General features: G+C 53.1%; 1 protein-coding gene across 3 annotated transcripts in view; it reads left to right on the plus strand.

The window, feature by feature from the left end:
- Positions 1-7,062: 7,062 nt before the first annotated feature.
- The window catches only part of slc25a33 (solute carrier family 25 member 33), a 44,353-nt gene continuing 24,699 nt past the window's right edge, over positions 7,063-26,716 (plus strand). For all 3 annotated transcript variants that reach the window (XR_005945327.1, XR_005945328.1, XM_041206589.1), the window contains exon 1: positions 7,063-7,165. Coding sequence is in view for 1 of the 3 variants with exons in the window: in XM_041206589.1 (XP_041062523.1) it covers positions 7,125-7,165 (41 nt within the window). In the remaining 2 variants the exon portion in view is untranslated. The remainder of the gene's footprint in view (positions 7,166-26,716) is intronic.

Consider the following 26,716-nt stretch of genomic DNA (forward strand, 5'->3'; position numbering starts at 1 on the left):
CACTGCTAGTTGTTTTAATGGTCACGTGAACTCCACCCTTCCAGGTGAAAGGCATCCTCCGGGGCCAAAATGGGTGTTCCTCCCCTTAATACATGCCTGCGAATGGAGACATTGCTTTTCGACAAGGGTGATGACAGCATGAGCGAGAAGCCTCCTTCTCACTGTTCTGCTTGCCTCCACTGCCCTTGCGGCTTTATGGAGAGACCTTTGCTTTGTCAGAATGGAAAGACTAACCACATGAGCCCTCGTCAGGCATGACCATTCACCGGGGAAGGATGGAGGGTTGCAGTCACGAGTTGGCTGACATTCACGAGCATGCCCCTTGCAGGCATCCACCTCCCTCTCTCCCTTCATCCCTAACTCTGACTGCAGCCAATGGCAAATGGCTCAGCATGAATAGCAGCTCAACATCTTGCTGGGATCTCATTGTTCTGAGAAGCCTCTGGCCCAGACCTGTTGCCATGTGGGCTTCACCATATTGTTAGGATTTCAAATGACCAGTTTCCCCATGATTATTAGGGTGTCCCTTTATTTGGGCTGTTGCGCTGATCTTGAGCTTACCCACCCGAGAAGACCCTCCTCCCACCTCGATGTTTTGAAGTTGGATATTGAGGACTTTGCCTTGCTAGTGAGCTGCCATGCTGCAGAGATATTAACCGTCTCCTACCAACCCCACTCCACCACTTCTTCCCCTCCCACTGTCATCCACCAACTTCCCCCCCATCACTATTGACCCACCAATGTGACCTTTACTCTCCCCTCTGAAACCTCTGAACCTCACCCATCATCCTGGGGCCCTATCACGGTCAACCTGCAGATGCCGTCCTTCCCTTGGAGCCCATGCCCATTACCATGCCCATGCCCGCCCTGACTTTGCCCAATCCTGTCATCCGTGCCACCTTTCTTGTCCCCCCCAATGACCATCCTAATGAGAACTACACCCACCAAACGTACACCCTGACCCTCCCAACCTACCACATTCCACATCTCCCTCCCACTTGACTGTTCCCTCTTACTATCAGTACTCTCAGTTCTCCCCCCAGGGCTCCAGTATTGACACTACAGACCCGCGCCCTTTAAAACACTTTTCCCCCACTTTCCTGGACACTCCACCCCCTTGCACCCTTCCACTCCCTCTTCGTGCCTTCCAATCTGCTTCATGCCTTACAATGGCCTCCCCGCCTGTGCCATACAACCACCCCACTTGTGCTTTCCAACTCCACCCTTTACGCCTTCCACTCCCCCTTCACACCTTCCACTCCTCCTTTTCTCCTTTCATTCCGCCATCATGCCTTCCAATCCCCCACCCCCATCATGCCTTCCGCTCCCACGTCATGGTTTCCACACCCCTTCCTGTGCCTACCGTCTCCTGTGTTGGCGTTTGCCAGCACCCCAAGAGCGGCATTCAAGAATGGGGAAGGCAGTGTCGAGCGCCTGTTAGGTCCTGGAAGTCCCTCGTGGAGTGCGCACCTCATATGTTGGGTCGTAAAACAAAATGAACTTAATTCCCACTGGCGGGCTGCAAGATTTGATGGGGGGGGGGATAAGATTTTGGTCTGTTGGTCTGGTAATGAGCATTCATGAGACGCAAAATGGGGTCCCAATGTTCATCAGCAGGAAAGTCAACCCACCATTAACCGCCAGGAAAGTCAGGGGAAAGAGATTCTGACCTAATTTCCTGACATCAGGAAACTGATTTTTTGACTCATGCAAACTCCTCCATCCCCAACCTATCATGATTCCCACCACTGTCAAGATGGGATGATCCCGCATGTAAACTCTGGCTGGGATTTTCCAGCCCTGCCAAGGCGGGAACCGTTGCTAGGGATTCAGTGGCCCAGCCAAAAGTCCATTGACTTTCGGTGGGACCGGACAATCCCAGCAGTGGCTGGGGCCAGAAAATCTGGCTTTTCATTAATTCATTCATGGGATGTGGGCGTCGCTGGCTGGGCCAACATTTATTGCCTATTCATAACTGTCCTTGAGAAGGTGGTGGTGAGCTGCCTTCTTGAACGGCTGCAGTCCAAGAGGTGTACATCCATAGTGCTGTTAGGAAGGGAGTTCCAGGATTTTGACTTAGCGACCATTATGATCCCATCAAGGGTTACCACCGAACAAGCCTGATCCCAGGGTGGAACCCAGATTGATAGATCCTAACTTTTATTTGTTTGTGCAGGTACATGGAGAGTAGGTACTGAACAGAGTCACAGGAATCAGCTGATGAACTTTTAACACAAAAAATAAAATATTTATTCAACAAGAAAAGATGAGCTATATTACAATACTCCTTCACCCACAACTATACCTTTACAGATATATACAAATCTGTAAGCATAACATAAGTTACAAAAGCTACCTTATACTTTAATGTTCACAGTAAGTACACAGTCCATGTCAACCTATGGCACCCTGTGGTCAGACACACCACACTCTGAAATCAAGTGACAGATGCAACCTCAATCAGATGCTATGGATTTCTCCTCAACTTCCCCCAAGACGCTTGTCACACCATGAGCCAACCAGTCTCACTGAACTCCGTCTTTCACACGAGGGTTTCCAATCTCCACTCTCCAAGAACTCACTTTGGAATCTTCTCCCAAACCAACGCTTTCTCTCAGACACCTTCCACAAGGGTCCACCCCCCAGGGTTTCAAACTCTCCATCCAATGTTCCACTTGCCTAGATCACCACACACCTTCAAGTTGTCTTCCACACACTCTTTCTCACTAACTCAGCCGTCAACAGTACACCTCTGTTTCACATGCCCATAGCAAAGAGTTACAGATCTTCAGCCATCTCTTTGGACTTTCTTGCCTCTTGCAAACTTTATATCTGCTTTCTGCAGCTTTTGTCTCTAAATATGAAGCTTGGAGCCTTTTTCTCTGCCCCTCACACTTAACATCATTTATCAGAACCTTGTCCAGGTTCCTGTCCTTCCATTGACTAGAAGGTCTTCTTTGGACTTTTTCCTCTTCCACTCCCTGGATTTTTGGGGTTTTTCCTTAGCTTGGAACTGGCTATCTGTCCCCTTTGCTCCAGTCTCTCCTGGCAGGTCTAGATTCTCCCACAGGAGGAAACCATCATTTCAACATCCACCCTGTCAAGTCCCCTCAGGATCGTATATGTTTCAATCAATCTGCCTCTTACTCTTCTGAACTGCAGCAGATACAAGCCTAGCCTGTCCAGCCTTTTCCCATAAGACAACCCGCCCATTCCTGGTATTAGTCTAGTAAACCTTAAATGAATTGCTTCTATCAGACTCACATCTTTCCCTGAATAAGGAGACTAATACTGTACACAGTACTCCAGATGTGGCCTCACCAATGCCCTGTACAACTGAAGCATAAACACCCTGTTCTTATATTCAATTCCCTTCGCAATAAACAATAACATTCTATTAGCTTTGCTAATTACTTGCTGCACCTGCAGACCAACCTTTTGCGGTTCATGAACTAGGACACCCAGATCCCTCTACACCTCAGAGCTAGTCAACCATAGTGCTGTGACTCTGTGTCAGATACAGGCCAGAACAAACAAGGACAGCACATTTCCTTCCTCAAGGGGCTTAGAAAACCAATGCATTTTAGAACAAGCCAGCAGTAATATATCACCATTAGATACTAGTTTTTACTTGTTCCAGATTTATTTAATTAACTGAATTAGAATACTTCTCTCTGGATTGTTAAGTGCAGGCAGCTGGATTACTAATCCCCTAACATAACTACTATGCTATTGTTCCCTATTAGCACCTTTAAGTGAAGTTTATGTTTCGCTAAATGATGGACTTGAGCTTTTGTAGTTTTAAAGTCACTGGAAAGTATTGGGCAGAGTGTAAAATAATTTATCCAACTCAGGCAGATCCCCCTCCTCCAGTTAGCTGGGCTAAAATGACATTTCATCCCAAGGGATGAAGTCTGTTCCTTATCTGATTAGTAACAAATAACTTCGCACTTAAATCACCCTTTCTGTCTATGTTCAAAGGAGCAACTGCAGTCAGCAATTTCTCCCTCTGAACTATGAAAACCTTTCATAAAATTAGCACAAGTTCAGTGATATGCAGTATATGGGCTGCAATGCAAATTGGTGTCAGACAAATGGTAATTACTGGACTTGATGATTAGGGGTAAAATTCTGTTTTAACGGCAAGTACCTTGTCATGTAACTTGTTAGCATCTCAAATTTTTGGTCACCTATCCTAATATCCCCTTATGCTGCTGGGAGCCAAATCTCCAGTGATTGGGATATTTACTGTGTTAAAGGGACTTTATAAACACAAGTTTCTATTGGTAAAAAAACAAAAAAACATTCCTTGGACAGTTTCTCAAAACATATTAATCCGCAGACAACCACTGATTGGCAGCAGCAGCAATGGTGCCTTAGGTCTACGTCTGACTTGCATCAAAGAATTTTGATGGCTTGCCAAGTAACTCACTTGCTACAAACATCTGCAAAGTTTGTACCAGGCCAAAAGTCTTTTTATAAAACTACGTGATAGCAGCCTCGTCCCTGAGTTCCTGACAGTCTCCCATCTAGATCGCTAACAGCTTCTTATATTTCCATTAATAGAATTTTGTGAACATGTGGTGCCCTGATACTTCTAGTCATGGGATGCCAATAAAACTAGGGAACAACATGAAAAGCCCTATCTTTTCAGTAAAGCAGAAGTGAATAATGGAACTCCACAGCGAAAAAGACACTTTGAGGATATTGCTGTGTGGAGTAATATGGGTTGAATTTATTGTCTAAATTCACATTTGGTTATCCAATCCTGTCATTAGTCTGGGAATTAATTTCCATGTTATTTTTTATATTTTGTGGATTAAACATCAGGTCCTGCAACCAGCAATAGCCAGTGAGCACCCCCAATCTGGTAATGATTGATAGTGTGTTTCTGTTATCTGTAAAATAAGTAGAGGCAAGTATAAGTATGCCAGCAATCTACCTACAAATGAAGCTCACCTGAAGAGTGATTTCCATACGAATAAATACAGTTGTTTTGTCGGATGGCTGACCATGTTCTTTTCCATTTATACAACTTGGAGGTGTGTGTAATCTCAGATTCCCAATAGCTCTAAATCAAGCCCTAAGGTACACTCAAAGGAATCAGGAAATCACTCTTTTCGATATAGTTAATTTGGAGGTATGACAATATAAGTGCATATGTGACAATATAAGTGCATATGTGATTGACCTGTTTCAAAACCTTTTATTTATGCATTATCATGAAAACGTGCAATCTTTTGAAGATAGACTGTTCACACACAACAAAAATTGTCACCACAGCTACTTGTGTTGTCACATGGTGACATTTTACTTTGTAACTTTTTAAAAGAAAAACATAATTAGGGTTCTTTTTAAGGCATTCTGACAAAGTTTATTTAATTTTTTTGTTAGCTCCTCACTTTTTTATTTTTAAATTACTTCATGGGGTGTGGGTTCTTTCACTTGCTATGATGTATGTCACTACTGCAGTCTCTCATTAAATCTATGCTAGAATGCAGCCTGAATTTACAGCATTCTGGACTCCAATCAATTAAACCAACAGAATATATTGGAAAACAAGGAACAGTGATGAGAAACAGGCCAAGGTCCATCCAGTTCGCCTCCTACCATCCTAGTTTTTGCATGTTACAACCATTATGGACATGTTGATTATTCTTGCAATTAAATACAGGACAGAAACAGGCCACTTGACCCAACACATTTATGCCAGTTTTTATGCTGCACTCAAGCCTATCTCTATCAATAAGACCCAGAAATGACATGAGGAAACATTGTTGTGGATAATCCAGCACTTTTGTCCTCCCAAGAATGCCACACTTACCATATGTCAAGCTCAAATTATTCATATCTCAAAATGTTGTGCTCTGAAATAAAGGTAACTAATTTACACCCCTATTTGTTTGGCAAATATTGAGAGAGTAAGCCACTTGTGTCCATGGTCCTCTTTTTCTATTTTCTTTTCCAGGCCTTTCCCAAGCCTTTCTCGGTGAGTTTTTCTAGCTGGTCTGGGTGAATAGAGCCTGTTTTTGTGTGTGTGTGTTCATTCATGGGATGTAGGTATTGCTGGCAAAGCCAGCATTTATTTCCCATCCCTAACTGCCCTTGAGAAATTGATGGTGAGCCACCTCCTTGAACTCCTGCAGTCCATGTGGTCACAAAAGAAAAATCATCCAGTGATTATCATATTGTGTCTGAGGGAGCTTGTTGTGTGCAAATTAGCTGCAGCGTTTTCTACATTACAACAGTGACTACCTTTCAAAAGTACTTCATTGGCTGTAAAAGTATTTCTTGTTGTTTCATATCTTTGGAGGAAATTGGGAAAGTGTTGGAAAGATTAACAGGCTGATTATCAGTCTGTTGAACTGCATCATGAATGTTCCTTCCATGGCCAACAAGTCCTAGAGTGGAACTTTAAACTTGAGTTTCTGTTTCAAAGCCTGGGGTGCTACCTATTGAGCCACAAGACCTCCAGTACAGTATTTCAATGGTGGTCACAAAAGATGCTGTATAAATGCAAGTTCTGATGAAAGGCCACACACCTGAAATGTTAACTCTTCTTCCTCTCCCCAGACGCTGTCAGACCTGCGGGATATTTCCAACAGAATCACAGAATGGTAACAGTGCAGGAGGAGGCCATTTGCCCCATCGTGCCTGTGCTGGCTCTCTGAATGCGCAATGCACTTTGTGCCGTTCCCCCGCCCTTCTCCCCCTAGCCCTGCAACTTCTTTCCTTTCAGGCAATAATTCAATATCCATTTATTTTATTTTATCTATTTTTTATTTCAGATTTCCAGCCTCCGCAAGCATGTTGCTTCAATGTCAATGCAACTCTTTCTTGGCTTCTTTCTGGCTGAGTTTCCATTTACAATTTGCACACGGTCCCCTGTGTGTAGCCAGTCACACGACCCGCCCCTCTGCCCACCGATGACGCACGCCATCGCAGTGACGTAGGCCACCGCCCCCGTCCCACCCCCGTCCACGTCACAAGCCGGTCGCCACGCGCCTGCGCACTGGCCTCTCCACCATTCTCCCCCCCCCCCCCCCCCCCCCCCCTTTCACCCCGGTCGCTGTCAGTTCGGAGCGGCTCAGGGCACTAGCTTCCCTCACAATGTTAGTGTGAAGATGGCACAGAGGGAAACAGCGCTGCATCTTTTCGCAGGAGGGTGAGTTAAAGGAAGCTTCGTTTTTTTTTTGTATCAGTTTGGGGGACGAGGGTTTGGGGGGAAATTATTTAATCCGTCAGGCCGATCCCTGTCGCCCCTGGTTACCGGTCAGATGATGGACTGTGTGAGGGAATGTTCCAGAAGGCAGCCGGCCCCCACCCCCCAGCCCCTCTCTCTCCTCTCCCCCTCACCCCCAGCCCCTCTCCCCCCCCACCCCCAGCCCCTCTCCCCCCCCCACCCCCACCCCCTCTCTCTCCTCTCCCCCCCACCCCCACCCCCTCTCTCTCCTCTCCCCCCACCCCCACCCCCTCTCTCTCCTCTCCCCCCCACCCCCACCCCCTCTCTCTCCTCTCCCCCCACCCCCACCCCCTCTCTCTCCTCTCCCCCCACCCCCACCCCCTCTCTCTCCTCTCCCCCCACCCCCACCCTCTCTCTCTCCTCTCCCCCCACCCCCACCCCCTCTCTCTCCTCTCCCCCCACCCCCACCCCCTCTCTCTCCTCTCCCCCCACCCCCACCCCCTCTCTCTCCTCTCCCCCCACCCCCACCCCCTCTCTCTCCTCTCACCCCACCCCCACCCCCTCTCTCTCCTCTACCCCCACCCCCACCCCCTCTCTCTCCTCTCCCCCCACCCCCACCCTCTCTCTCTCCTCTCCCCCCACCCCCACCCCCTCTCTCTCCTCTCCCCCCACCCCCAGCCCCTCTCCCCCCCCCACCCCCAGCCCCTCTCCCCCCCCCTCTCTCTCCTCTCACCCCACCCCCACCCTCTCTCTCTCCTCTCCCCCCACCCCCACCCCCTCTCTCTCCTCTCCCCCCACCCCCCACCCTCTCTCTCTCCTCTTCCCCCACCCCCACCCTCTCTCTCTCCTCTCCCCCCACCCCCACCCCCTCTCTCTCCTCTCCCCCCACCCCCACCCCCTCTCTCTCCTCTTCCCCCACCCCCACCCCCTCTCTCTCCTCTCCCCCCCACCCCCAGCCCCCCTCCCCCCCCACCCCCAGCCCCTCTCCCCCCCCACCCCCCACCCCCTCTCTCTCCTCTCCCCCCCACCCCCACCCCCTCTCTCTCCTCTCCCCCCACCCCCACCCTCTCTCTCTCTCCTCTCCCCCCACCCCCACCCCCTCTCTCTCCTCTCCCCCCACCCCCACCCTCTCTCTCTCCTCTCCCCCCACCCCCACCCCCTCTCTCTCCTCTCCCCCCACCCCCACCCCCTCTCTCTCCTCTTCCCCCACCCCCACCCTCTCTCTCTCCTCTCCCCCACCCCCACCCCCTCTCTCTCCTCTCCCCCCCACCCCCACCCCCTCTCTCTCCTCTCCCCCCCACCCCCACCCCCTCTCTCTCCTCTCCCCCCACCCCCACCCCCTCTCTCTCCTCTCCCCCCACCCCCACCCCCTCTCTCTCCTCTCCCCCCACCCCCACCCTCTCTCTCTCCTCTCCCCCCACCCCCACCCTCTCTCTCTCCTCTCCCCCCACCCCCACCCACTCTCTCCCCCACCCCCAACCCCTCTCTCTCCTCTCCCCCCCACCCCCAGCCCCTCTCCCCCCCACCCCCACCCCCTCTCTCTCCTCTCCCCCCACCCCCTCTCTCTCCTCTCCCCCCCACCCCCCACCCCCTCTCCTCTCCCCCCACCCCCACCCCCTCTCCTCTCCCCCCACCCCCACCCCCTCTCTCTCCTCTCCCCCCCACCCCCACCCCCTCTCTCTCCTCTCCCCCCCACCCCCACCCCCCTCTCTCTCCTCTCCCCCCACCCCCACCCCCTCTCTCTCCTCTTCCCCCACCCCCACCCCCTCTCTCTCCTCTCCCCCCACCCCCTCTCTCTCCTCTCCCCCCACCCCCACCCCCTCTCTCTCCTCTCCCCCCACCCCCACCCCCTCTCTCTCCTCTCCCCCCACCCCCACCCCCTCTCTCTCCTCTCCCCCCACCCCCACCCTCTCTCTCTCCTCTCCCCCCACCCCCACCCCCTCTCTCTCCTCTACCCCCCACCCCCACCCCCTCTCTCTCCTCTACCCCCCACCCCCACCCCCTCTCTCTCCTCTACCCCCCACCCCCACCCCCTCTCTCTCCTCTACCCCCCACCCCCACCCCCTCTCTCTCCTCTACCCCCCCACCCCCACCCCCTCTCTCTCCTCTACCCCCCACCCCCACCCCCTCTCTCTCCTCTACCCCCCACCCCCACCCCCCTCTCTCTCCTCTACCCCCCACCCCCTCTCTCTCCTCTACCCCCCACCCCCACCCCCTCTCTCTCCTCTACCCCCCACCCCCTCTCTCTCCTCTACCCCCCACCCCCACCCCCTCTCTCTCCTCTACCCCCCACCCCCACCCCCTCTCTCTCCTCTACCCCCCCACCCCCACCCCCTCTCTCTCCTCTACCCCCCCCACCCCCACCCCCTCTCTCTCCTCTACCCCCCCCACCCCCACCCCCTCTCTCTCCTCTACCCCCCCACCCCCACCCCCTCTCTCTCCTCTACCCCCCACCCCCACCCCCTCTCTCTCCTCTACCCCCCACCCCCACCCCCTCTCTCTCCTCTCCCCCCCACCCCCTCTCTCTCCTCTCCCCCCCACCCCCTCTCTCTCCTCTCCCCCCCACCCCCACCCTCTCCTCTCCCCCCCACCCCCACCCTCTCCTCTCCCCCCCACCCCCACCCTCTCCTCTCCCCCCCACCCCCACCCTCTCCTCTCCCCCCCACCCCCACCCTCTCCTCTCCCCCCCACACCCACCCTCTCCTCTCCCCCCCACACCCACCCTCTCCTCTCCCCCCTCACACCCCACCCTCTCCTCTCCCCCTCAACCCCCACCCTCTCCTCTCCTCTCCCCCTCACCCCCTCTCTCTCCTCTCCCCCCTCACCCCCTCTCTCTCCTCTCCCCCTCACCCCCTCTCTCTCCTCTCCCCCTCACCCCACCCTCTCCTCTCCCCCTCACCCCCACCCTCTCCTCTCCCCCTCACCCCCACCCTCTCCTCTCCCCCTCACCCCCACCCTCTCCTCTCCCCCTCACCCCCACCCTCTCCTCTCCCCCTCACCCCCACCCTCTCCTCTCCCCCTCACCCCCACCCTCTCCTCTCCCCCTCACCCCCACCCTCTCCTCCCCCCCCACCCCCACCCCCTCTCTCTCCTCTCCCCCCCCACCCCCTCTCTCTCCTCTCCCCCCCCCACCCCTTCTCTCTCCTCTCCCCCCCACCCCCTCTCTCTCCTCTCCCCCCTCACCCCCTCTCTCTCCTCTCCCCCCCCCCACCCCCTCTCTCTCCTCTCCCCCCCCACCCCCTCTCTCTCCTCTCCCCCCCCCCACCCCCTCTCTCTCCTCTCCCCCCCCCCACCCCCTCTCTCTCCTCTCCCCCCCCACCCCCTCTCTCTCCTCTCCCCCCCCACCCCCTCTCTCTCCTCTCCCCCCCCACCCCCTCTCTCTCCTCTCCCCCCCCACCCCCTCTCTCTCCTCTCCCCCCCCACCCCCTCTCTCTCCTCTCCCCCCCCCACCCCCTCTCTCTCCTCTCCCCTCCCCCCCACCCCCTCTCTCCCCCCCCCACCCCCTCTCTCTCCCCCCCCACCCCCTCTCTCTCCCCCCCCCCACCCCCCCCTCTTTCCCCCCCACCCCCCCTCTTTCCCCCCCCACCCCCCCTCTTCCCCCCCCCACCCCCCCTCTTTCCCCCCCACCCCCTCTCTCTCCCCCCCACCCCCTCTCTCCCCCCCCCACCCCCTCTCTCCCCCCCCCCACCCCCTCTCTCCCCCCCCCCACCCCCTCTCTCCCCCCCCCCACCCCCTCTCTCCCCCCCCCCACCCCCTCTCTCCCCCCCCACCCCCTCTCTCCCCCCCACCCCCTCTCTCCCCCCCCCACCCCCTCTCTCCCCCCCCACCCCCTCTCTCCCCCCCCCCACCCCCTCTCTCTCCTCTCCCACCCCATCCCCCCTCTCTCCTCTCCCCCCACCCCCACCCCCTCTCTCTCCTCTCCCCCCCACCCCCACCCCCTCTCTCTCCTCTACCCCCCACCCCCACCCCCTCTCTCTCCTCTACCCCCCACCCCCACCCCCTCTCTCTCCTCTACCCCCCACCCCCACCCCCTCTCTCTCCTCTACCCCCCACCCCCACCCCCTCTCTCTCTCCTCTAGCCCCCACCCCCACCCCCCTCTCTCTCCTCTACACCCCACCCCCTCTCTCTCCTCTACCCCCCACCCCCACCCCCTCTCTCTCCTCTACCCCCCACCCCCACCCCCTCTCTCTCCTCTACCCCCCACCCCCACCCCCTCTCTCTCCTCTACCCCACCACCCCCACCCCCTCTCTCTCCTCTACCCCACCACCCCCACCCCCTCTCTCTCCTCTACCCCCCACCCCCCACCCCCTCTCTCTCCTCTACCCCCCACCCCCACCCCCTCTCTCCTCTACCCCCCACCCCCCACCCCCTCTCTCTCCTCTACCCCCCACCGCCACTCTCTCCTCTCCCCCCCCACCCCCCCTCTTTCCCCCCCCACCCCCCCTCTTTCCCCCCCCACCCCCCCTCTTTCCCCCCCACCCCCTCTCTCTCTCCCCCCACCCCCTCTCTCCCCCCCCACCCCCTCTCTCCCCCCCCACCCCCTCTCTCCCCCCCCCACCCCCTCTCTCCCCCCCCACCCCCTCTCTCTCCCCCCCCACCCCCTCTCTCCCCCCCCCACCCCCTCTCTCCCCCCCCACCCCCTCTCTCCCCCCCCCACCCCCTCTCTCCCCCCCCCACCCCCTCTCTCCCCCCCCCACCCCCTCTCTCCCCCCCCCACCCCCTCTCTCTCCCCCCCCACCCCCTCTCTCCCCCCCCCCACCCCCTCTCTCCCCCCCCCCACCCCCTCTCTCCCCCCCCCACCCCCTCTCTCCCCCCCCCCCACCCCCTCTCTCCCCCCCCCACCCCCTCTCTCCCCCCCCCACCCCATCCCCCCTCTCTCCTCTCCCCCCACCCCCACCCCCTCTCTCTCCTCTCCCCCCCACCCCCACCCCCTCTCTCTCCTCTCCCCCCCCACCCCCACCCCCCTCTCTCTCCTCTCCCCCCCACCCCCACCCCCTCTCTCTCCTCTCCCCCCACCCCCACCCTCTCTCTCTCCTCTCCCCCCACCCCCACCCTCTCTCTCTCCTCTCCCCCCACCCCCACCCCCCTCTCTCTCCTCTACCCCCCCACCCCCACCCCCTCTCTCTCCTCTACCCCCCCACCCCCACCCCCTCTCTCTCTCCTCTACCCCCCACCCCCACCCCCCTCTCTCTCCTCTACACCCCACCCCCTCTCTCTCCTCTACCCCCCACCCCCACCCCCTCTCTCTCCTCTACCCCCCACCCCCACCCCCTCTCTCTCCTCTACCCCCCACCCCCACCCCCTCTCTCTCCTCTACCCCCCCCACCCCCACCCCCTCTCTCTCCTCTACCCCACCACCCCCACCCCCTCTCTCTCCTCTACCCCACCACCCCCACCCCCTCTCTCTCCTCTACCCCCCACCCCCACCCCCTCTCTCTCCTCTACCCCCCCACCCCCACCCCCTCTCTCCTCTACCCCCCACCCCCACCCCCTCTCTCTCCTCTACCCCCCACCGCCACTCTCTCCTCTCCCCCCCACCCCCACTCTCTCCTCTCCCCCCCACCCCCACCCTCTCCTCTCCCCCCCACCCCCACCCTCTCCTCTCCCCCCCACCCCCACCCTCTCCTCTCCCCCCCCACCCCCACCCTCTCCTCTCCCCCCCACCCCCACCCTCTCCTCTCCCCCCCACCCCCACCCTCTCCTCTCCCCCCCACCCCCACCCTCTCCTCTCCCCCCCACCCCCACCCTCTCCTCTCCCCCCCACCCCCACCCTCTCCTCTCCCCCTCACCCCCCACCCTCTCTCTCTCCTCTCCCCCTCACCCCCTCTCTCTCCTCTCCCCCCCACCCCCACCCTCTCCTCTCCCCCCCACCCCCACCCTCTCCTCTCCCCCCCACCCCCACCCTCTCCTCTCCCCCCCACCCCCACCCTCTCCTCCCCCCCACCCCCACCCTCTCCTCCCCCCCCCCACCCCTTCTCTCTCCTCTCCCCCCCCACCCCCTCTCTCTCCTCTCCCCCCCCACCCCCTCTCTCTCCTCTCCCCCCCCACCCCCTCTCTCTCCTCTCCCCCCCCCCACCCCCTCTCTCTCCTCTCCCCCCCCACCCCCTCTCTCTCCTCTCCCCCCCCCCACCCCCTCTCTCTCCTCTCCCCCCCCACCCCCTCTCTCTCCTCTCCCCCCCCACCCCCTCTCTCTCCTCTCCCCCCCCACCCCCTCTCTCTCCTCTCCCCCCCACCCCCCTCTCTCTCCTCTCCCCCCCACCCCCTCTCTCTCCTCTCCCCTCCCCCCCCCACCCCCTCTCTCTCCTCTCCCCCCCCACCCCCTCTCTCTCCTCTCCCCCCCCCCACCCCCTCTCTCTCCTCTCCCCTCCACCCCCACCCCCTCTCTCTCCTCTCCCCCCCCACCCCCTCTCTCCCCCCCCCACCCCCCTCTCTCCCCCCCCACCCCCTCTCTCCCCCCCCACCCCCTCTCTCCCCCCACCCCCTCTCTCCCCCCCCCACCCCCTCTCTCCCCCCCCACCCCCTCTCTCCCCCCCCACCCCCTCTCTCCCCCCCCCACCCCCTCTCTCCCCCCCACCCCCTCTCTCCCCCCCACCCCCTCTCTCCCCCCCACCCCCTCTCTCCCCCCCCACCCCCTCTCTCCCCCCCCACCCCCTCTCCCCCCCCCACACCCTCTCTCCCCCCCCCACCCCCCCACCCCCTCTCTCCCCCCCCACCCCCTCTCTCCCCCCCACCCCCTCTCTCCCCCCCCACCCCCTCTCTCTCCCCCACCCCCTCTCTCCCCCCCCACCCTCTCTCCCCCCCCACCCTCTCTCCCCCCCCACCCCTCTCTCCCCCCCCACCCCTCTCTCCCCCCCCCACCCCTCTCTCCCCCCCCCCACCCCTCTCTCCCCCCCCACCCCTCTCTCCCCCCCCCACCCCTCTCTCCCCCCCCCACCCCTCTCTCCCCCCCCCCACCCCTCTCTCCCCCCCCCACCCCTCTCTCCCCCCCCCACCCCTCTCTCCCCCCCCCACCCCTCTCTCCCCCCCCCACCCCTCTCTCCCCCCCCCACCCCTCTCTCCCCCCCCCCACCCCTCTCTCCCCCCCCACCCCTCTCTCCCCCCCCCACCCCTCTCTCCCCCCCCCACCCCTCTCTCCCCCCCCCACCCCCTCTCTCCCCCCCCCACCCCCTCTCTCCCCCCCCACCCCCTCTCTCCCCCCCCACCCCCTCTCTCCCCCCCCCACCCCCTCTCTCCCCCCCCACCCCCCTCTCTCCCCCCCCACCCCCTCTCTCCCCCCCCCCACCCCCTCTCTCCCCCCCCCACCCCCTCTCTCCCCCCCCACCCCCTCTCTCCCCCCCCACCCCCCTCTCTCCCCCCCCACCCCCTCTCTCCCCCCCCCACCCCCCTCTCTCCCCCCCCACCCCCTCTCTCCCCCCCCCACCCCCTCTCTCCCCCCCCACCCCCTCTCTCCCCCCCCCACCCCCTCTCTCCCCCCCCACCCCCTCTCTCCCCCCCACCCCCTCTCTCCCCCCCCACCCCCTCTCTCCCCCCCCACCCCCACCCCCTCTCTCCCCCCCCACCCCCTCTCTCTCCTCTCCCCCCCCACCCCCTCTCTCTCCTCTCCCCCCCCACCCCCTCTCTCTCCTCTCCCCCCCCCCACCCCCTCTCTCTCCTCTCCCCCCCCACCCCCTCTCTCTCCTCTCCTCCCCACCCCCTCTCTCTCCTCTCCTCCCCACCCCCTCTCTCTCCTCTCCTCCCCACCCCCTCTCTCTCCTCTCCTCCCCACCCCCTCTCTCTCCTCTCCCTCCCCACCCCCTCTCTCTCCTCTCCCCCCCCACCCCCTCTCCTCTCCCCCCCCCACCCCCTCTCTCTCCCCTCCACCCCCACCCCCTCTCTCTCCTCTCCCCTCCACCCCCACCCCCTCTCTCTCCTCTCCTCTCCCCCCCCACGCCCTCTCTCCCCCCCCCACCCCCTCTCTCCCCCCCCCACCCCCTCTCTCCCCCCCCACCCCCTCTCTCCCCCCCCACCCCCTCTTTCCCCCCCCACCCCCTCTCTCCCCCCCCGCCCCCTCTCTCCCCCCCCACCCCCTCTCTCCCCCCCCACCCCCCTCTCTCCCCCCCCCACCCCCTCTCTCCCCCCCCCACCCCCTCTCTCCCCCCCCACCCCCTCTCTCCCCCCCCACCCCCTCTCTCCCCCCCCCCACCCCCTCTCTCCCCCCCCACCCCCTCTCTCCCCCCCCCCACCCCCTCTCTCCCCCCCCCACCCCCTCTCTCCCCCCCCCACCCCCTCTCTCCCCCCCCCACCCCCTCTCTCCCCCCCCCACCCCCTCTCTCCCCCCCCCACCCCCTCTCTCCCCCCCCCACCCCCTCTCTCTCCCCCCCCCCACCCCCTCTCTCCCCCCCCCACCCCCTCTCTCCCCCCCCCACCCCCTCTCTTCCCCCCCCCACCCCCTCTCTCCCCCCCCCCACCCCCTCTCTCCCCCCCCCCACCCCCTCTCTCCCCCCCCCACCCCCTCTCTCCCCCCCCCCACCCCCTCTCTCCCCCCCCCCACCCCCTCTCTCCCCCCCCCCACCCCCCTCTCTCCCCCCCCCACCCCCTCTCTCCCCCCCCCACCCCCTCTCTCCCCCCCCCCCACCCCCTCTCTCCCCCCCCCCCACCCCCTCTCTCCCCCCCCCACCCCCTCTCTCCCCCCCCCCACCCCCTCTCTCCCCCCCCCACCCCCTCTCTCCCCCCCCCCACCCCCTCTCTCCCCCCCCCACCCCCCTCTCTCCCCCCCCCCCACCCCCTCTCTCCCCCCCCCCACCCCCTCTCTCCCCCCCCCCACCCCCCTCTCTCCCCCCCCCCACCCCCTCTCTCCCCCCCCCCCCACCCCCTCTCTCCCCCCCCCCCACCCCCTCTCTCCCCCCCCCCCACCCCCTCTCTCCCCCCCCCCCCACCCCCTCTCTCCCCCCCCCCCACCCCCTCTCTCCCCCCCCCCCACCCCCTCTCTCTCCTCTCCCACCCCATCCCCCCCTCTCTCCTCTCCCACCCCCCCCCCCCCCCCCCCCCCCCCACCTCTCTCTCTCTCCTCCCTAACCGCCACCTCCATCCTCCGTCTCTCTCTCTCACCCTCCCAAAAGGAGGTCTGGGTCATAAGCTTTTTAGTGTGAGAGCACCAGGCTTCCCCAAAGCTTTAACCCCTCCTGTTGCGCCTGTGATATAAAATTTTGCAAACATGGTCAGCTCTCTTATAAAGTATAATATTGTCGTTGGGCTATTCCTCCGACTCTGTAAATCCTAAGCTCCAGGACTTTAGTGCAGAATTAATCATTGTAATTGTTTATCTGTAGGTGGGGGAAGGTTACCTCGGACAGCAGTAACTATATTTTTAGTTGGTTAACTGTAGTAGGTGGGGGAACATTATTTTAGGCAAAAATGATTAGGTTTTTGATTTTATTTTGTTTTGTTGTTGGTACATTTTGCTGGCCTGGCAACTTAACTAAAATCGGCAATCATCCTTAGATGACATAACCTTAACTATCCAGCAGTAAGGTTTCCCAGAATAGCATAAGCTGCTTTTGAGTTTGTGCCACAAGTGTGACTGTCTCATCCAGCAGGGATTTGTAAGGAATGTGGGATATGACTGCAAGCCCGTGGTTTTATCCTGCGTCACTCACCTGACCATTATAGTGTGTTAACGACCTGTTGATTTTGCTTCCAAACTGCATAACTTCTTGCACAATTCCCAAGTATTGTTCTGCAGTGTTTAGCTCAGTGTTAATTTTAATTATAATTACATTGCTTTAATTTTAGTATCAAAACATATGTTATAAAAAAGACGGAAATTGAGTCTATACCAACTTAGCTGTATTTTCCTGACTTGTTAGTGTTTATGGAGATAGAGGGAAACACCTCTCTGCTGACTTTGTTTTTCTGTAGCTGAACTCCTTAAGGGTGCTGCTATTTCTGTCTGTGACTGTGGTAATATCTTTTCACACAGTTGGTTACTGGCTTAAAAGCAAAAAACTGCGGATGCTGGAAATCCAAAACAAAAATAAAAATACCTGGAAAAGCTCAGCAGGTCTGACAGCATCTGCGGAGAGGAACACAGTTAACGTTTTGAGTCAGTATAACTCTTCAACAGAACTAAGGAAAAATAGAAAAGTGGTGAAATATAAACTGGTTTAAGGGGGGGTGGTGGGACAGGTAGAGCTGGATAGAGGGCCAGTGATAGGTGGAGATTGCCAAAAGATGTCATAGACAAAAGGATAAAGAGGTGTTGATGGTGGTGATATTAGCTAAGAAATGTGCTAATAGGTGACATTAAGGGTAGAAAGCAGGACGAGCAAGGTACATATAGCCCTAGTGGGGGTGGGGTGGGGGGGAAGGCATCGAAATAGGCTAAAAGGTGGAGATAAAACGATGGATGGAAATACTTTTAAAAATAATGGAAATAGGTGGGAAAAGAAAAATACATATAAATTATTGGGAAAAAAGGGGGATTGGAAAGTGGGGGGTAGGGATGGAGGAGAGAGTTCATGATCAAAAGTTGTTGAACTCAATATTCAGTCCAGAAGGCTGTAAATTGCCTAGTCGAAAGATGAGGTACTGTTCCTCCAGCTTGCGTTGAGCTTCACTGGAACATTGCAGCAGGCCAAGGATGGGCATGTGGGCATGAGAGCAGGGTGGAGTGTTGAAATGGCAAGCGACAGGAAGGTCTGGGTCATGCTTGCAGACAGACCGAAGGTGTTCTGCAAAGCAGTCACTCAGTCTGCGTTTGGTCTCTCCAATGTAGAGGAAACAGCATTGGGAGCAGCGAATGCAATAGACTAAATTGAGGGAAGTGCAAGTGAAATGCTGCTTCACTTGAAAGGAGTATTTGGGCCCTTGGATGGGTGGGGGGGGGGTAGTAACGGGACAGGTGTTCCGCCATCTGCGGTTGCATGAGAAGGTGCTGTGGGAGGGGGGTTGAGGTGTCGGGGGTGATGGAGGAGTGGACCAGGGTGTCCCGGAGGGAACGATCCCTGCGGACTGTCGCCAGGGGGTGAAGGGAAGATGAGTTTGGTGGTGGCATCATGCTGGAGTTGGCAGAAATACTGGCTTTCTGTGCAGCTCTATTGGAAGCAGTTTGTTTGGAGTTTGTGAGCAAATTAACATGGCAATATTTTGAAGAGCGTGGAGTTATTCTTTGGCGTCGTTATCACTTTCCAATAAAAGGATATCGACTCGAAACATTAATTCCTTCTCTACAGATGCAATCTGACCTAATTATTTCCAGTATTTTCTGGTTTTTTTTATGTCACTATCACTTTGCTCTTTATGGGAGCTTACTGTACACGAACCAGCTGCCACATTTCCTACATTACAACTGTGTTGCATTCCAAGCATAGTTTGTTGGCTATAAAGTACCATTGCACTGTCTGTCTGCAATGACCATGTTGAAATATCTGTAATGTTTATTGATTATATTGAAGCACCTCATGATCAATGTGGAAAGTTGAATATGACTGCACTTTTTTGTGATGGCCGTTCTGAAATGTTTTGTAATGTTCTTTCATATATTTTATGAATAAAGTATATTTTTCCCAAAAAAAAGCTGTAAAGTACGTTAGGACAGCCTGAGATTGTGAACGAGGCAATATAAATGCAAGTCTTTTTATAGTTGAGCTCAGTCCAGTCTGTTGTTTGTCACCAGTAATGGTCAGGAGTAGAAACTATGGTTGATTTTCCATCCTCTTGCATGAGTTGCTGGGATCAGTCATGGTGCCAGATAGCTGCTCTACTTGAGGTTAGATGACTGAGAAAACAAATTTAAACCAGGGAACAATACTGTAGCCACATTTTGGAGGTATGGCTTTGTTTGAAGTTTCATGAATTCCTGGCTAATAATTTTACAACTTTGCCCCATCCATCATTTTTTCTAGACTAATTGATGACAATTCTATGTAACTCCCAAAGGATAATGACTGAGCCTTCTAGACTTGTAGCAATATGGCCTGTGTGTTTAGTCTCCTAGAAATACTCACCATTACTGAATGATAGTAAATGTGGTTCACTTTTTTATTCCACCTGCCTGACACCTTTGCATAAATCTGAAGATACATTTGGCTGAACACCTATTGAAAGAAATATAGTGCTAGGTGTCCTGTTAAATGTTATAAATCTGAAAGGGGACATGCAGTTCCTAAAACAGTTCTGCTCAAAAGCCATTAATTTGAATAATACAGACAATACAAGAATGTTAAATAGCCTCAATCCTTAGGGGTGTGTGAAGCTACTACAACAATAGCATATGGAACCATTAGAAGTAATATTTATACATTTTTGTTTTTAATAAGGCAATGGTGCTGCAAAATTAAACTGGTAATCTTTTATGCTGGTACATAATTTATTTTCAGTGTTTTTGCTTTCACGCAGCATTTAATTGGTAGCAGTTGGGGAGTGCCTAGTCATGACTGACAGTTTATATCTCGCAGAACAAAAAATTTGCATGACTCTGTTCCATGATCATCCAAGTTTTTAGCAATCACATCTAGGATAACTGGGAGTTTAAGATATACCCACACAGAGCAGACCACGCATGTCAAATGACAGAGAAATGAGTTCCAGCAAAACAAGTGAAGTATGAGCTGCTAAAAGTTGTTGAACATTTGTTAACTCATCAGTAACTGTGCTGCAGTGCGGGAATTCAGTGTTAGTGGAAAAACTGGTGCGAGAAATGGAAGAAGGAATTTGCCCTGAATACTAAGACTAAGTGCGCCATGAGAACAGGGACCAGCCGCTAGCCTGATCTTGAGAAGCATGCATTGGAATGGATCCTCAAAAATCGTCAGAATGCTTACATCGTCACCAGAAAAGCAAAGCATATATACACTTGAGTGGGTCAAATCAAATCCTGAGTCCACCTAAAGATTTCAGAGCAACAGCTAGTTGACATAGCTGCTTTATGGAAGGAAAATGTTTAGTGTTGCAGCAGAAGACCAAAATTACTCAAACGACAAAAGAACCTGATGCCAAAATTACCAGTTTCCAGCGATTCATCATCATCACAGCCAAAAGATGAGTACCCATTCTGTCACATTGGCAACATAGATGAAATTCAATTAGTTTCGATATGCCCAGCAACTGAACTATAGAATGGAAAGGTTTGAAAACATTCTAGTGAAGATCACAGAGCCTGAGAAGAATTCATGGTGGTACTGGCCTGCATAGCCAACAGAATGAAATTAAAACCTATGGTAATGTTCAAATGTAAAACCAAGTAAAAGTCAAGTTCCCTGCAGGAATGTTTGTGCATGTCCATGACAATTGGTGGATGGATGAGGACGGAGTGAAGTTGTGGATTGATGTGTGGCCATCTGAATGCATGTAGCATTTGTAACCAGTTAAATGATTTGATGGTGCAAGTAGAGGTAAATGAGAATGATTTGGTTGCCATTGCAGAATATGGTTACATGGTGACCTGGTCTGGGAACTGAATATTCAGGGATTTTTGTAATCTCAGAAGAATAGATGGAGGGTAGAAGGAGGTGGGGTAGCACTGTTAATAAAGGATGAGGTCAGTACGTTAATGAGAGAGGATCTTAGATCGAAGGATCAAGATATAGAATCAGTTTGGGGAGCTAAGAAACAGCAAGGGGCAGCAAACATTGTTGGGAGTTGCTTATAGGCCATCAAACTGTAGTGGTAATGGGCATGGTATGAATCAGGAATTAAAGCTGCATGTAACATGGGTGTTACAGCAATAATGGGTGGCTGAAATTTTCATATAGACTGGGTAAATCTAAATAGCATTAATGCTATGGGAGAATGACTTCCTGGAGTTTTACGAGATAGGGTTTCTGGAGCAGTATGAGATCGGGCTATTTTAGATTTAGTATCAAGTAATGAGAAAGGGCTAATTAATAACCATATTGTATAGAAGCTATTAGGAAATAGTGACCATAATATGATAGAGTTTTACGTTAAGTTTGAAAATGATATAGTTCATTCTGAAACTAGGGCCCTAAATCTGAACAAAGGAAATTATGAAGGTCAGAGGGGCAAGTTGGCTTTAATGGATTGGGAAAATACATTAAAAATTTGACAGTAGACAGGCACTGGCTAGTATTTAGAGAAGCATTACATGGTCTACAACAAATTTACATTCCTCTATGACACACAAACCCATTAGGAAAGGTGAGTCAACTGTGACTAACAAAAGAAGTTAAAGATTGCATTAGATCAAAGGAAGTGGTTTATCAGGTAGCCTGAGGATTAGGAGCAATTTAGAATCCAGCAAAGGAGGACCAAGAAATTGATAAAGGGAAAAGAGGATACAAATGCATAAAGGCAGACCGTAAAAGGAAAAGATTAACAAGGACAATTGTGGGTCCATTACAGAAGGAGACAGGATAATTTATAATGGAGAATAGGGAAATAGCGGAGAAACTAAACAATTTCTTTGTCTGTCTTCAAGGAGGAAGATACAGAAAATCTCCCAAAAATACTAGGGAACCAAGAGAGTAGTGAAAATGAGGATCTGAAAGAAATTAGTATTAATAAAGAAGTAGTACTTGAAAAATTAATTGGACTGAAGGTTGATGAATCCCCTGGACCTGATGAGCTACATTTCAGAGTGGTGAAGGAGGTGGCTACAGAGATAGCAGACTTATTGGTGGTTATCTTTCAAAATTCTATAGATTCTGGAAAGGTTCCTGCAGACTGGAAAGTAGCAAATGTAACCCCACTATTTAAGAAAGGAGGAAGAGAGAAAATTGACAATGACAAACCTGTTAGTTTGACCTCAGTAGAAGGGAAAATGTTAAAATCTGTTACAAAGAATGTGATAACTGGACACTTGGAAAATAATTATATGATTTGGCAGAATCAACATGGATTTATGAAAGGGAAATCACATTTGACAAATCTGTTGGAGTTTTTTGAGGATGTTACTTGTAGCATAGATAAACGGCAACCAGTGGCTGTGGTGTATTTGTACTTTCAGAAGGCATACAATAAGGTCCCACACAGGAGGTTAGTAAGCAAAATTTAAGCACGTGGAATTGGGGGTAATATACTGTGGACTGAGAATTGGTTAAGAGACAGAAAAAAGAGTAGGAATGAACAGGTCATTCTCAGGATGGCAGGCTGTTACTAGTGGGGTACCGCAAGGATCAGTGCTTGGGCCACAGCTGTTCACAATCAATATCAATGATTTGGATTTGGGGATCAAATGTAATATTTCCAAATTTGCAGATGACACCAAACTAGGTGGGAATGTAAGTTGTGAGGAAGATACAAGGAGACTTCAAAGGGGTTTGGACAGGCTAAGTGAATGGGCAAGAACATACAGACAGAATATGTGAATAAGTGTGAAGTTATCCACTTTGGTAGAAAAAAACAAAGGCAAAGTATTTCTTAAATGGAGAGGTTGGGAGTGTTCATGTCCAAAGGGACCTGGTTGTCCTTGTTCATGAGTCACTAAAAGCTAGCGTGCAGGTGCAGCAGGCAATTAGGAAGGCAAATGGCATGTTGTCCTTCATTGCAAGGGGATTACTAATCCCTGAGATGGTGGGATTGTCTTATGAGGAGAGACTGAAGAAACTGGGTCTGTATTCTCTGGAATCTCAAAGAATGAGAGGTGATCTCACTGAAGCTTACAAAATTCTTACAGGACATGACAGGGTAGATGTGGATAGGATGTTTGCCCTGGCTGGTGAGTCTAAAACCAGGCGATACAGTCTCAAAATAAGGGCCAGGCCATTAAAGACTGAGATGAGGAGGGCTTTCTTCACTCAGAGGTTGGTGAGTCTTTGGAATTCTCTACCCCAGAGGGCTGGGAAAGTTCAATCATTGAGTATGTTCAAGACAGAAATCCATTGATTTCTAGAGACTAATGACATTAAGGGATCATGGGGATAGCGGGAAAATGGCGCAAGAAGTAGATGATCAGCCATGAAACATTTGAATGGCAAAGCAGGCTCGATGGGCCGAATTGCCTACACCTATTTGCCAAGTTCTTATAGTTGTCCGGTGGCCTGGGCAAAGAATGCAGCTTAGTAGTGTGAGACAGGTACAGATCCCATATATCTGAGGAGATGAAGAGGTACCTGTGAAGAATTAACACCCAAATTGCAGTTATACTAGGGGTCTAACATCTTTAGTTCAACCTTAGGATGTGTGCCTTAAGCCATTCAAGGATCATGTTTATGCTGAATTGAAAAGGTTGATGGAGAAAAAGTCTTTCACAAAGAGAGGAAACATGCGTGTTGCCCTGCTTGATGTTTGCGTGGTTTCGTTACCAAATCATGGGATGGTATTAATACACAAGCTATCATCGGATCTTTCAAAAAATGCGGAATATCCAATTAAATGAATGGAGAGGAAGACCATTTGTTGTGGGGCAGGGATCAAAATTATTATTTTTTCAGAGAGCTCTTTTTGAAATTTCTCGGGTTACTTTTTGATTTTTCAGGGGCACCTTTTTCATTCTCACTAACTCCTTTATTAAGTGATGCAGTCGCATGATAACACTGGTCTTTATTTGAGATGAATTTTTTCAGGATTTCCTTCTTTAGAAAGACACGATAGTACAAATAGCAAACAGAAGGACTATAATATATTGCAGCTCATCCAATCTCAAGCCAAGAATTAATCAGACCAAAATAGTAGCTAGCCATGTGTCAATGCTGGATTTAAAAACTTATTTTGCCAAGTAATGCTTTTATTTGGCAACATACGACTTGTGCAGTAGTGGTTCAAAACCAGGACAGAGAACATATGAAAATATCTCTGTTCATCGCCTAAATACAATTCCCAATTTACAATAATAAACTAAAATCAGATTCATATCAAATTCCAACTATTTGATGCAATAAAATAGAAATCAGACAGGCATAAGCTGTTTAGGAAGCTATTAAAAGAACAAATGAATCTGCATGGTTGATCATTTCTCTTCTCATTTCTCATTGCATTCCCAGTCCCCACCCATCACCACACGTAACTAAAATATGACGGACCTTCTATCCACTGGCTGTTGCCTTTGTCCTTGGTACAGATGGCTCCTATGGGCCTCTTCTGTTTTTTCTCCTAGGCTTCATCCCGGTCCTGGAGGATGTCAAAAGTTCCAGTCGAACAAGTCATTGTCCAGGATGTTTGCTCCAGCTGCAACAATGGGTGCCCTCCCTCACGCTCTTGCTGCTCCTCCAATCATAGTTTCTGTTTCTGGGGGAGCAAGAGCGGGAGGAAGGGCACCTGTGATGGAGCAGTTGTAGCCAAAGCATGGGAGAGGCAATCTGTGATTGGAGGAGCACATTCTGTCTCTCATGTTTGCTTGATGCCCCAAACAAACTGCATTTTATTTTCTTGCCCCCGTATCTTCAATTGTTCATCCCAAGACCAGAGGAGTCATAATGTACGGTAATATTGTACAGGAGTGACCTTTCTCTAATTTGTCGACCCCGTCTTTTTCTTGGGCTACTGGTTGAGTTTCAGGGGTGAATTTACCCGCTGTCCCCATGTATTTTAAACTCTGTTGTGGACGGATGATTATGAAAGTGCCACATCTGATCTAGAGTGGAATTGTTAAGATGATGCAATAGCTAAAGTAACTCAGAATGAATTCGATGAACTCTTTGTCTAGGACGCTGAAGACAATGAACTTGACGGGTTTTAAAATGCTTTGATTGCAGTTAAAGGTATTTTTGTAGAATTAATTAATTCAATAAACCGTGCCACATTAATTTTATATGAATTACCAATGCCAAGTTTTTTTACATTTCAAACTGGCAACATCCACATCAGTGGTTCACATTTTATACTCAGCATAGAAAATGACCCCTGTTTTTGGAAGGAATTATACGCTATGATCTATGATAGTGATTTGCACTAATGCTAAATTCAAAGCTACAGAAACATTAGTAGCAATTCCAAATTTGTCCCTGCGTCAATGAATTTCTGTCATTAATTTGTGCACTGAAATTCTGATAGCTAAGCTTTTTTATTAATAATATTCTATCAGTGGCTGCTTTATTGCTGTAATTTTTATCCCATATGACTAAAACGTTTTAAAATTGCCTCTAATCTTTTGTCTGTCTTGTCAGACACAGAACTGGAAAATGTTCTGACGAAAGATCGTCAACCTGAAATTAATACACAAGATAAGATCACACAGAGTTAGGGATAATATATTAGCTTGGATAGAGGACTGGCTAACCAACAGAAAACAGTGTCAGGATAAATGGGTCTTTTTCTGGATGGCAGGCTGTAACTAGTGGGGTGCCACAGGGTTCAGTCCTTGGGCCCCCAACTATTTACAATCTATATTAATGACTTGGATTCAGGGATAGAAGGTACGATAGCTAAATTTGTGACATCAAAATAGGTGGGAAAGTAAGTTGCAATGAAGAAATAAGAAATTTACAAATGGATATGGACAGCTTAGGTGAATAGGCCAAACTTTGGCAGATGGAGTTTAACGTGGATAAGTGTGAGGTTATCCATTTTGGTTGGAAGAATAAAAAGGCGACTTATTATTTAAATGGAGAGAAACTTCAGAATGCTTCAATGCAGAGGGATCTGGGTGTCCTTGTGCATGAATCGCTAAAAGCTAGTATGCAGGCACAGCAGGTAATAAGGCAGGCAAATGGAATTTTGGCATTTATTGCAAAAGAAAGAGTATAAAAATAGGGAAGTGTTGTTACAACTGCACAAGGCATTGTGAGACAACACTTGGAGTACTGTGCACAGTTTTGGGCCCCTTACTTGAAAAAGGATGTAGTTGCATTGGAGGCAATTCAGAGGAGGTTCACTAGATTGATTCCAGAGATGCGGGGCTTGTCTTATGAAGAGAGATTGAGCAGTTTAGGCCTATACTCGCTAGGAAATACTCAACAGTCTCAATAGAGGAGATCTAATTGAGGTATACAAGATGCTGAAGAAGATAGACAATGCAGACATGGAATGGATGTTTCCCCTTGTGGGGCATTCTAGAACGAGAGGCCATAGTTTTAGGCTAAGGGGTGGTAGATTTAAATCGGAGATGAGGAGGAATTATTTTTCTTCAAAGGGTCGTGAATCTGTGGAATTCACTACCTCGAGTGCAGTGGATGCCGGGACGCTGAATAAATTTAAGGAGGGGATAGACAGATTTTTAATTAATAATGGGTTGAAAGGTTATGGGGAGAGGGCAGGAAATTGGAGTTGAGGCCGAAATGAGATCAGTCATGATCGTATTGAATGGTGGGGCAGGCTTGGGGGGCTGAATTGCCTACTCCTGCTCCTAGTTATGTTCTTGTGAAATGTTAACTCTGTTGAGTATTTCCAATATTTTCTGTTTCTATTTCTTGGAACAGTGTTAGGGGTTGAGGACAGAGTGACTAGAGTGGATTTTCTACATTTAGGAAGGACAGGCAAAAAGGAAAAGGAGGTGGTGTTGCGCTAATAATAAGGGGTGGGATCAGCACATTGATGGGAGGATCTCAGATCGGAAGAGCAAAATGTAGAATCTGTTCTGGTGGAACTAAGAAACAGCAAGGGACAGCAAACATTGGTAGATGTTTATAGGCCACCAAACAATCATGGTAATGTAGGG

Source organism: Carcharodon carcharias, chromosome 15 (genome assembly GCF_017639515.1).
Source record: "Carcharodon carcharias isolate sCarCar2 chromosome 15, sCarCar2.pri, whole genome shotgun sequence".
In the NCBI taxonomy this organism is placed as follows: Eukaryota; Metazoa; Chordata; class Chondrichthyes; order Lamniformes; family Lamnidae; genus Carcharodon; species Carcharodon carcharias.